This window comes from Myxine glutinosa, unplaced genomic scaffold (assembly GCF_964187855.1).
Source record: "Myxine glutinosa unplaced genomic scaffold, kmMyxGlut1.1 SCAFFOLD_182, whole genome shotgun sequence".
NCBI classification, from domain to species: Eukaryota; Metazoa; Chordata; class Myxini; order Myxiniformes; family Myxinidae; genus Myxine; species Myxine glutinosa.
Genome location: NW_027616374.1, coordinates 40,972 through 53,100, shown reverse-complemented (window position 1 = coordinate 53,100; position 12,129 = coordinate 40,972). Strand labels below are relative to the sequence as shown.

The 12,129-nt window shown below is 39.6% G+C and overlaps 1 protein-coding gene across 1 annotated transcript in view; it reads right to left on the bottom strand.

The window, feature by feature from the left end:
* Window positions 1-8,377, bottom strand: part of LOC144888947 (guanine nucleotide-binding protein G(s) subunit alpha-like) — a 40,110-nt gene extending 31,733 nt beyond the window's left edge. The window contains exons 1-3 of the mRNA XM_078768722.1: window positions 8,351-8,377; window positions 8,109-8,182; window positions 7,821-7,879 (exon numbers count right to left, since the gene is read on the bottom strand). Of these exons, the coding sequence (XP_078624848.1) occupies window positions 7,821-7,878 (58 nt within the window). The 5' untranslated portion in view covers window position 7,879; window positions 8,109-8,182; window positions 8,351-8,377. The remainder of the gene's footprint in view (window positions 1-7,820; window positions 7,880-8,108; window positions 8,183-8,350) is intronic.
* Between the last annotated feature and the right edge of the window lie 3,752 nt (window positions 8,378-12,129).

Here is a 12,129-nt window from a genome sequence, read left to right as displayed (position 1 = left end):
ATCCTGGCATTGGCGTTATTTAGTCTTGTTTTTGCATGTTCCGGTCTCCGAGTCACTGCATTTGCATGCGTCCGTACACTTCAAATCCCATTTCCTGCACGAACACCTATCACAGGTGCAACCCTTGGTACAGCCACACTGTACAATGTCCTTGCATGCTTTTGGGATAGGGGGTAAAGATGTGAGCACCGGTGAGAGAAGACCATCAGCCAGCTTCCATCCAGCAGAGTCCATTGGGGAAGGAATTACTGGGTTTGGATTGCACGCTTCTCACCATATGAAGCTCTGGTAATTTGCACGCTGTATATGGTGATGTGCAGCATCACTGGATGGTGGCATTGATTCTGGTGCCTCACATTTACTGAACAGCTTTACTGAACAGCGAACATATCACATGTTCTTGTGATATCGCATCTCACGAGATGATATATCATCACATTACTGAACATTTACTGAACTCACAGTTCAGTTCCCACAGTTCCCACAACTCACAGGTCAGAACTCACAGTTACTGTTCCTTCACTCACTCACATTTACTGAACAGCGAACATATCACATGTTCTTGTGCTATCACATCTCATGAGATGATATATCATCTCACGTTCTTGTGATATCACATCTCACGAACATATCACATGTGAACATATCACATGTCCCTATCACATGTACCACAATTCTTACCATGAACAGCGAACAGCGAACTTCTCACATTTTCCATTAAATTCAAATCTTTGACATACGATATATGGCTTAATATGACAGATACTCGATAAACTTTTTCGCCACTGTATTGGATATTAAAAATAAAATAATTTCTGTGAAAACTAGAATTTTGCACTTATTGACCTTTGACCTTAAATAATGACCTAATTAGGCAATTTTGGGAAACACAAACAAGATATTCATATTCAGCACGAAAATCCCTTTAAGAAAAACCTATTTGTTTGCTTTTCCTCAAAAATGCCTCATGCAGCTTAAATGAGCACATTTTTGAATTTCTTGCCTAGACTATAAGTATGGTAGCCTGACTCTGTAAAAATAGTTAATCATGTTCATTGTACAGCAGTCAATCTCTCAGGTCAGTGGATACAGCTACAGTGCCCTCCAAAAGTATTGGAACAGTGAAGTCAAATTTGTTATTATTGCTATATGTTCTCAAGAAATTTGGATTTGAGATAAAAAGATGAATGTGAGGCAAGAGTAGAGGTCGTATGTTACATGTTTTACCATTGTAGAACAATATAACTTTTTATGTTCAGACCCCAATTTTAGGTAAGCATAAGTATTGGGACAAATTACCTTAAAGTGAATTAAAGTAGTATATTAGTATTTCTTTTGTATACAAAGTTGAGGATCATGTAAGAGCCAGCACATTAAACACAAAAACGTAAACAGACAGATAAAAACCACCTTTAGAGGCCATTTTTCCCCACAAGCGGGGGTTGGCCTTTTTCGGGGACCGTGGTTGTTGTTGTTTTTTGGTCCCCTATTTGAAGCAATGTTTTATGGCCGGATGCCCTTCCTGCCGCCAACCCTTTTTGTCGCCTTTTTACGACAAACAGGGAATTACCAGTGAACTGGTACTCAATTAGCCGACCTCAGAAGGATGACAGGCTGAGTCAACCCCCCTAGCATTAATTCAGCGATCGACCGGGATTCGAACCCAGGATCCTAGGATCCTAAGTTGGCACCCTAGCTGCTAGCCCAACACCAAGCTGACAGATAACACAATAAACACACAATAAAGACAGGTAAACAGACAGATAAAACACACAATAAAGGGAGCGGGAGACAAGAGGGGAAGCACAAGCACAACAACAGTAGAGAACAGGGACATAGGTAGGTCTGTGGAAGGGAGAAGTGTAGGTGTGGATGGGGGTACATGGTATAAAACAAATGGACACTACTAGGAATTTCAGCAAAGCAGTGGATTTGGGTTGCATCAACGGGGGAAATTTGGTTGAATATCCCTTGCATGGAATAACTACGTCGAGTCTGTGACCCCAACAACATCATCAAACTCTTGGTATCTTCCTTTGAGATGCTTTGCCAAGCTTTTACTGCAGCCATTTTCAGTTGTTGTTTGTTTTGGGGGGTTTCTGACTTTAGTCCTATCTCCAGCATGTGAAATGCATACCCAATTGGATTTAAATCAGGATATTCACTTGGCCAGTCTAAAACCTTCCACTTTTTCCGTAATGAACTCCTTGGTTGCGTTGGTAGTGTGTTTAGGGTCGTTTTCTTGCTGCATGGTGAAGCACCACCCAATGAGTTTGGAGGTATTTTCTTATACATAGGCAGACAAAATGTTTGTGTGCACTTCCAAATTTATTCTTCTGCTGACATCATTAGTTACATCATCCATAAAGATGAGTGAGCTAGTACCAGAGGCAGCCATGCAAGCTCCAGCCATGACACTACCTCCACAATGCTTCACATATGAGGTAGTATACTTTGGATCAACTACAGTTTCTTCCATTCTCCACACTTTTGCCTTTCCATTGCTTTGGTAAAGGTTTAGCTTAGTCTCATCTGCCTATTAACTTTTTTCCAGAATTCACTGGCTCACCTCTGGACCTCTTGGCAAATTCTAATCTGGCTTTTATATTTTTTGGTGCTGATGAGAGGTTTGCAATTTGCGGTGTAGCCTTTGTAATTCCGCTGTCAAAGTCTTCTACGAATGGTAGATTATGATAATTTCACCCCTGCACTCTGGAGGTTGTTGATGATGTCACTGACAGTTGTTTCAGGGTTTTTCTTCACAGCTCTGAGGATATTTCTGTCATCAACTGTAGTTGTGTTCCTTCACCAACCTGGCCATTATCTATTGCTAAGTACACCAGTGGTTTCTTTCTTTTTCAAGAGATTCCAAATTGTTACCCTGCGCTTATGAAGCGAAAAGCATGGTTAAGCAATCGGTAGACAAAGCAACAAAACTTCACCATAGTATGCGTCTATGTGTGTAGAATTTTTTTTTAGTGATAATTATGCCATCGTATGCCACATGGTATGGGCGCCATCTTGGAAAAACCAAAAAACTTTGGACTTTTATATCTCCAAAACCGCTCCATGAAAAAAATTGAAATGTGGCTCATTGTAAAGAACTTTAAATGGGGAATATAAGTTATTAACGAAATTTTGATTTTGTTACCAAATTATTGTCAAATTTAATTGAATTAAATTAAAATTGCAAAATAAGTTATTAACAATTACGTCATATGTGCCTTAATTATGATGTCATAATTCAGTTCAAAAATTTGTGAACATGATCTACATTCTACACAACAATTATATTGGAGAATGTGAATATATGACATCATCGGTCACGTGGTCTGGCAGCTATATTGGATCAAAGAAAAAAACCCCGTAAAAAAACAGAAGAGTTGGCTCGCACCAAGTCGGCTGTGTGGGGTAAGCATTCTATGAATACCACCTAGTTGTATTTCCTATGCCCAATGTTTGAGCTATGGTTCCAATTGAATTATTCTGTTCTTTCAGCTTCGAAATTGCCTGTTTTTCTTTCATAGACAGTTCTCTGGTCTTCATGTTGGTTTATGCTTACTGACTTCCAAGGCTAAAACCAAGACCAGACATTCACAGCTGTTTTATGTGTGATCAATGCAACAAGAAACACCTGTCAGTCATTTGTTCCAATACTTATGCATACCTAAAATGGGGGGACTGAATATAAAAAGTGCTGTTGTTCTGCAATGGTAAAACATATACATTGATATACCACAAAATAAAACATGACCTTCTGTACTCTTACCTAAGCCTGGTGTTGGCTTAGCGGTTAGGGTACCAGCTTGGGATCCTAGGATCCAGGGTTCGAATCCCGGTCGATCACTGAATTAACGCCATGGGGGTTGACAGCCTGCCATCCTTCTGAGGTTGTCATCCTTCTGAGGTTGTCATCCTTCTGAGGTTGTCATCCTTCTGAGGTTGTCACCCTTCTGAGGTTGGCAAATTGAGTACCAGTTCACCGGTAATTAATTCCCTGGGTGTCGCAAGAGGGGACTAACAGGGTTGACAGGGTTGGCAACTAACAGGGTTGGCAACTAACAGGGTTGGCAACTAACAGGGTTGGCAACTAACAGGGTTGGCAACTAACAGGGTTGGCAACTAACAGGGTTGGCAACTAACAGGGTTGGCAACTAACAGGGTTGGCAGCAGGAAGGGCATCCGGCCATAAAACATTGCTTCAAAAAGAGGATCATGATGCCCGAAAAAGGCCAACCCCTGCTCTGTGGGGAAAACTGGCCTCTAAAAGGTGGGACTTCTGTACTGTTACGTCATATTCATTTTTTGATCTCAATTCCAAATTTCTTCAGTATAGAGCACAATTAAATAACAAAATTGACTTCACTGTTCCGATACTTATGGAGGGCACTGTACATCTCTCCTATTAACTGAGGCAGACAACTCCTCTTCCTGATGAAACCTGGTGTCATAATAATGAGCCAAAAGTGAAGCCATGCTCAACTATCCAGAATGGGCTGTTGTTTTATTTCTGAAAAAGTTCAGACCATATGGGTCCATCAGGGATCTATCAGGATTCACCCAATTATGTCTGACTACATGTTGGATTTTTGCCAGAATGGGCCACACCACAGGGTAAAACAGCAAAAGAGACCTCTGATGTCAATAAGTGATTTATTGTGACGAAGTGATGAGATGTTTAATGTACTACTGTTCTACCTGCTGGGCTTGCCGCTTGTGCCCAAGCATCACAAGTTGCTCAGCTTGACGCTATGGAAGCCAAGGCCATCAAAATTATTCGTGTCTTTGGGCCTGTCACTCACATTGCAGCCAGGTCGGTGGTCTCTCTATCTTGTACTTCCTCCTTTCTGGACTGGCACCCTCTGTCCTTCCCATGCTCTCTCCCCTTCCCCTGCCCCCCAGGTTTATGGGAGATGCACATGGTCCACCATCAACCTCCTTATTGTGAAACTCTCAAAATCCAGAATCACTGCTCACCTCCACTCATTCATTCCTCTTTTCTCTCGCCCGTGGAATCGACTTCCTCAGTCTGTTAAATCTCACTTTTCCCTCCAGGGCTTCAAGACGGCTGTTCACCACCATCTCAGGTCATCCCCCATCCATAGCCATGATCTTTTCTACCATTAACCACACCCCCATCAAGCCGATCTCTTTCCAGGTTTCTAGTTGTTTTCTTCCACTTCAGTGAATATTGAATGTTTGCAGCTGCACCCATCTTGTTCATCCCTGGTGTCGTCCCCTAGCACTCATTCTTCCCACGTCCTTCATTTCTCCAAGTCTCCCTCTATTTTGTCCCCCAACCTTGCTGTAGTCACATTTCACCGCCACTCTCTTCCTAATATTCTTTTTATTCTGTCACCTCCTGGTCCATTCTGTGTTCTAACTCCTCCGAGACTCTGTATACAAAAAGAAAGACACCCATTCGTTTGACAAAATTGGAAGAAGGTCAACTGAGTCGTATCTCATTTACAAAGTGTACAAAGTAAATGTACAAAGAAACACTGGGAAGGAATTTTTTTTTTTGTATACAAGATCGAGGCTCGTATAAGAGCTAACATTAATGACAAAACCAGAGAGGTTCCAGGGAACCTGAACTCAACTGGTCTATATCAATATGGTTAGAATATGCATAATAGAACCACAAACTATATAGTTTATATGTGCTAAAAATATATGACAAAAATTGATTTTTCAATATGGCCGCCCTGCCACGCCCATTTTTGGGCATGCAACGCCCAAATGCAATCTCAAACTAGTTTATGTCTTAAAGATGCTGCATAACAAGTGTTAGGGATTCGCCACTTCTGGTGTTGTGGTTTTCATCCACTTGAAACATTTCTGGTTCTATGTATTATTATTGTTATTGTTTGAGGGAAATAGCCATTATTATTGTCAAAAGGTAAAAAGGTTAATGTTAAATGAAACAGGAAACCGGATCGGGAACCGGAAGACAAAGAAGAAGAGAGAGAAAAAGAATTCGGGGCAAAAAGTCGAACAAGAAGCTGGTCGCTTCAAGCTCCGGAGCGAGCGTGGTCGAACGAAAGTCGCGAGTGAACTTGGAGTTTCCTTAAAAGGAATTCCTGCGATAGGTGTTATCGCTGGGATTGATAAACCTGCGTGGTCAGGTTTGGCATTGGGATTCTGAAGAATCATCGCCGGGGAGTTGCGACTCAAATACGAGCCGTCGGCCATTTTGACACACACGCTTTGCTCATCGCAAAAGGTCTTTGCTTCCCGTCAGCCTTTTTCACCATTCCGACGTCTATCTGGGATGTGTGTGTGTGCAACGCGGAGTTTGAAGATTAATTTGCGGTTCGCCGACTGAACCGTGAACGTTCATACCTGGAGGGCGCCTTTGGATTTCCCATTCCTCCATGAGTTTGCCTTACGCGGTTTTGGACCACGTGACTTTTTGCGCCGCTTCGGCCGCCTACGCCTTTTGTGCTGTTTTGGCGGTGTGACTGAGCCCGTCATCTGAACGGGGTTCGGGTTTCGATTCGATATCACTCTGACACTCGCTGGAGGGGATCACCTTTGAGCTATAGAGACATTGGGGAGTGTTCTTTTTCACTCACTTGGAGCACAGTGAGTTATCTTACCCTAGCTGATGGTGCCATCATAAGATGTGTTGATTGTATTGTTGATTGCTATTATTGTTGTATCGTTATTCTGGTGTGATTTTTAATACAATGTTTGTTTGTTGATAACCATTGGTGTGGTTTTACTAGTGATTTTTGACACGGAGTAACACATTATTCTGCCGTGGCTCCTCTCGGGGCTCGGAGGTACACCGTGACCAGGGGGTCGGGCAGGACCACGTAACACAAGTTTCATCAAATGTAATCAATATTTGTGACTTTTAGAGCGTAGACGTCGAATTGTTTACAGACGACAGACAGACAGACAGATAGACAGACGGACGACGGACACTGGGTGTCGACAAAAACTCAGCTGGACATAGTCCAGTTGAGTTAAAAAGAAACGGACACAAGACGAAATAAAGGTAGCGGGAGACAAGATGGGGAGAGAGAGGGGGAAGCACATAAGTACAACATTTGAGAGCAGGGACATCGGGAGATCTGTGGGAGGGAGAGGGCTTGGGGGGAGCCGGCATGGGAAGGGGGTGGGAGAGGTAAAAAAAACACATGGACATTTATGTTCTTCCTTGAAAAGGTTGTTGGTAGAATGGTGGTTGGTGGAACATAGTGCAATGACAATAATGGAGCTGACATTGAAAAATAATATAATTAGAATTTAAAGTCGTCAGTATTAAAAATGTTGCATCTTTTATACATGCCCTGCCATATCAACTTATCACGATCAAACATTTTTTCAAACCCTGCTTTATGACCTTTCAAGTAAGCCGAGTGATAACCGGCCCTTTGATGAATCCGGCTTTGTGCTTTTATCAACAAATTCTTAGCACTAGCAACGGTACCTGTCCTACGGGCGGGACTTCAATTGGGAGGCCCAAATGAAAAGGCAAAATATCTGAAATTAAAGGCTTTTTTATTTTAAACGATTTATATAAACATCCGTTAAATCATATCACACGCAAATCACCAAAATCTAAACAGTATTTGTAGAATTTCAATAAAGCCACATCACTGTTCATATCGGTAAATATTATTCCATCGTGTTTGGAAAAACTGGAAAAATTGGAAAAACAATATGGCCTATTTTACTCCAGGGGGTCCCAGGATTATCCACCCAAAATATCGTTGCGATCGGTTCAGCCGTTTTTGCGGTACCTGGGAACAGACGGACAGACAGACAGACAGACGGACAGACATTTGGTGAATTATAGTAAGATCACCCACCATTGAAGCACTGAATCCATTTCCGCCGTTCGTCCCTCTGTCCCCCGACATCAAACATGCTGTGGAGACAATGTGATTTGTTGTTGAGAGAGTGACAGTGCCCTTTCAACACTAAAAAAGATAAGAATATGACTGAGAAGATAAGTGTGTAAGGGAATCCATCTTGGGAATGTCCCATTCTAAACTAGCCTATCACCCCTACACCCTGACCCCTCTACAAAGCAGCTCCTGATTGGTGCTCAGACATCAATCCCTGTCCTATAACATTTTTCCCAGTCATTCACTCACTGGAAATTAACTTTGTCCACAGTAAACCTTGTCTCGAAGATTCCAGAGGTAAGGACGCGGCACCGCAAAACGTCCTTACCAGGGAAGACAGGGAAAAGGGCATGAATAAGTCAATCGATGATTAAAAGGTATTTTTGATGAAACGTAAGAAAGGTGAAAGACAAGCTGGAGTGTGAAGCATGAGGGTGGTTCGTAAAATGATTATGGGCAAGGAGACGAAATGGGAAGATTGATTGCTCCACCTGATTACTCGGTGAATAATCCTTTGACCTCACTTCATCCAAACGATCCAAAAAACTTCATGAAGGGTAAAGATGAGGCAGCAGAAGAGGGTGGGTGAGGTAGGCAAATCAATATCAAGTTGCAGATGAAACCTCCTTTCCCTTTCCCCTCCCCCCACCCCCCCTCGACCCCCCCCCCCCCCTCCTCTGCCCCCTCACTCCAAAAAGAAAAATTGGTCCAATTTTATTTTTACAAAGTTCATTATACTAAGCATCACTGAATATGTAGACGATATGCCAGAGGTTATTTCTTTGGGTATACATCACCTTTCTCAAATAAAGACTACTCCACACCCACTGGTTAATGTAGTGCTGCGTAAATGGCCTAGACTCGACGTAGGCCCACTCGCCTCTGAGCCATCTCGCCTGGGTTTGAATTGGGTGTTTCACAGGCAGGGTGGTTCATCAAGGTGTGCGCTCAAGGTAACCTCAGGTTAAGGATAGGCAGTTAGCATGTAAGAGATGAAGTACCGTAGTTCTAAAGTTGAAATGAACTTCAAGCAAGTGATATGATGTGGGTTTTGGAAAATCGTGAATAACTACATAAGAACATGTACACCTTGACTTATGTCCATGACAAGACTGCATGAGGATTGGTTCATTATTAAAACAAGCTGACTGAACCAATGATTTTTTTTTTTTTAACTTATGAGTTGGTAGTGTGTTTATATATTTATTTATTTAGTGTGTTTATATATTTATTTATTTAGTGTGTTTATATATTTATTTATTTAGTGTGTTTATATATTTATTTATTTTGTGTGTTTATATATTTATTTATTTAGTGTGTTTATATATTTATTTATTTAGTGTGTTTATTAATTTATTTATTTATTTAGTGTGTTAATTTATTTATTTAGTGTGTTTATATATTTATTTATTTAGTGTGTTTATATATTTATTTATTTAGTGTGTTTATATATTTATTTATTTAGTGTGTTTATATATTTATTTATTTTGTGTGTTTATATATTTATTTATTTCGTGTGTTTATATATTTATTTATTTAGTGTGTTTATATATTTATTTATTTAGTGTGTTTATATATTTATTTATTTAGTGTGTTTATATATTTATTTATTTAGTGTGTTTATATATTTATTTATTTAGTGTGTTTATTAATTTATTTATTTATTTAGTGTGTTAATTTATTTATTTAGTGTGTTTATATATTTATTTATTTAGTGTGTTTATATATTTATTTATTTAGTGTGTTTATATATTTATTTATTTAGTGTGTTTATATATTTATTTATTTTGTGTGTTTATATATTTATTTATTTCGTGTGTTTATATATTTATTTATTTAGTGTGTTTATATATTTATTTATTTCGTGTGTTTATATATTTATTTATTTAGTGTGTTTATATATTTATTTATTTAGTGTGTTTATATATTTATTTATTTAGTTGTTTATATATTTATTTATTTAGTGTGTTTATATATTTATTTATTTAGTGTGTTTATATATTTATTTATTTAATTAGTGTGTTGATATATATTTATTTATTTACTGTGTTTATATATTTATTTATTTATTTAGTGTGTTTATATATTCATTTATTTAGTGTGTTTATTTATTTATTTAGGCTAACCCCTGCTCTTGCAGGGAAAATGGCCTTTAAAATGCCTGTTGTTGTTGTTGTTGTGTGTTTATTTATTTATTTATTTAGTGTGTTTATATATTTATTTATTTCGTGTGTTTATATATTTATTTATTTCGAGTGTTTATATATTTATTTATTTAGTGTGTTTATTTATTTATTTATTTAGTGTGTTTATTTATTTATTATTTAGTGTTTATATATATTTATTTATTTAGTGTGTTTATATATTTATTTATTTAGTGTGTTTATATATTTATTTATTTCGTGTGTTTATATATTTATTTATTTAGTGTGTTTATATATTTATTTATTTCGTGTGTTTATATATTTATTTATTTAGTGTGTTTATATATTTATATAATATATATTTATTAAAAGTGCAAATGGCATTTTAATGACAGCTTAATGTAACTATAAACACCACTGAAGTACTATTAGTCTAGTAGGAAGACTAGGTCCCCCTGCACCCCCCGGAGATATACTTCTAATCAGTGTTTCTAGATTGGAAAAAATGTGTAGAAAATGACTAGCTATGGCCCCAAGCTGAAAAAATGTCCCACATACCATTTTTATGCAAATTACTGCTGCCATTATCAAAAAAACGATTTTTGACATATCTCAGCCAATATTGCAGATAATTGAAAAATGAAGGTGTCTAGACCCATGTTTTGAAGGGCATAGATCATGATAGAACTATTCATAACATGATTACATGTGTCTATGGTATACTAGTATGCTAATTAGTGCTTTATTTACAAAATAATCACAGTTTTACGAAATAATAGACTCATATTAAGGTCCGTCTACACAGACGTTAACACAAAGTTTTATTTTTCTAAATATTACAACTGTCAAAATAGTCCTAGCACTCAATGTGACCACTCTTCTCTTGCTTGTTTTAGATAAACATCATTAGCATTAGTGATTCTACACTGAGTCAGTCATCATCATTTTCATCGAAATCGTCAGAGTCAAACTCTTCTTCTCCTTCCTCTTCCTCCTCCTCTTCGTGCTCTCCTGTGTTCAGAAGATCCACCAGTGAGGTTGGTAGGATGGGACCACTGGACCACATTGGTTTCAACAGTCCTTCATCAGTCCTTATCCATCCTTGCTCCTCATAAGGTTTTGGCTTTTCGATGATAGGTTGATCGGCTCTTTTGTACAATGCTACGCGGTGGTTCACACGCTGGATGTGCGGCTTCAGGGCAGACTGGCATGGAGGAAGGCGAGCCAGATCAACCTTGGACTTGGATGTGAGGGTCTTGTCCTCTCCCACCATTTTTCGTAGCAGCTTGGCACGGACAATGTCCACTGATGACTCGCGACTCTGGCCGTACATCACACAGGTGAATTTTTCTAACTGCCTCTCCACCTCAGGGTTGGCATCCCAGTTGTCACCCAGTTCACCGAATGCCCTGTGAAACCTGGGATTCTTCTCCAGCTTTTTCAAGGGCCCGACTTTTCCCTTCCCTTTGAAGGCACTGGTGCAGTCTTCTCCGCTGAACACATAGTACCCCAGGAGAGTGGCACAGTAGTCCTCTCCCAGGGATTCTGCCAGCTCAGAGACGTTGACAAGTTGGCGATGCTTCCCTGACCCTGTATCCAGGTACACCGTCAGCTTGATGTTGTGGGCATGGTGGAGCAGGATCAGGAGGATGTCTGTGTCCGGTGTTCTGACTACAGCGTTCTTGTATCCGATGGTAGCAGCATGATGGAGGTACAGAACCACCCTGGTATCAGTCTCTTCCTGGTTGCTGTAGATCGTGGGGAGTTCACGTACCTCGACCTGAAACACAAAAAGGCACCGCATTTCAATCACCAGTCACTGCCAGTTTCAGATCTAGACAAACATCACAGGTAATCACCTTTTTTTCAGGAAAAATTACAAATTGAATCGCCATTCACGAAGGGCTTTCAATTTTACCTTGCCATTCGTTGAGGCAAGTTGGTGGTTGGGCAAGTTTTCCATCTGACACTGCACGGCACAGATCTTGTCCAATGGAGAAGACCAGACGCTTCACCTTTTCTGTCTCGATGCCCTCCTTGCCAGTCATTAGCACGCTGAGAAAGCGGACAAGGTCTGGAGGTAGGATGTCTTCAGGATTGAGCTCCATGTCTTCAGCTGTTGGTGG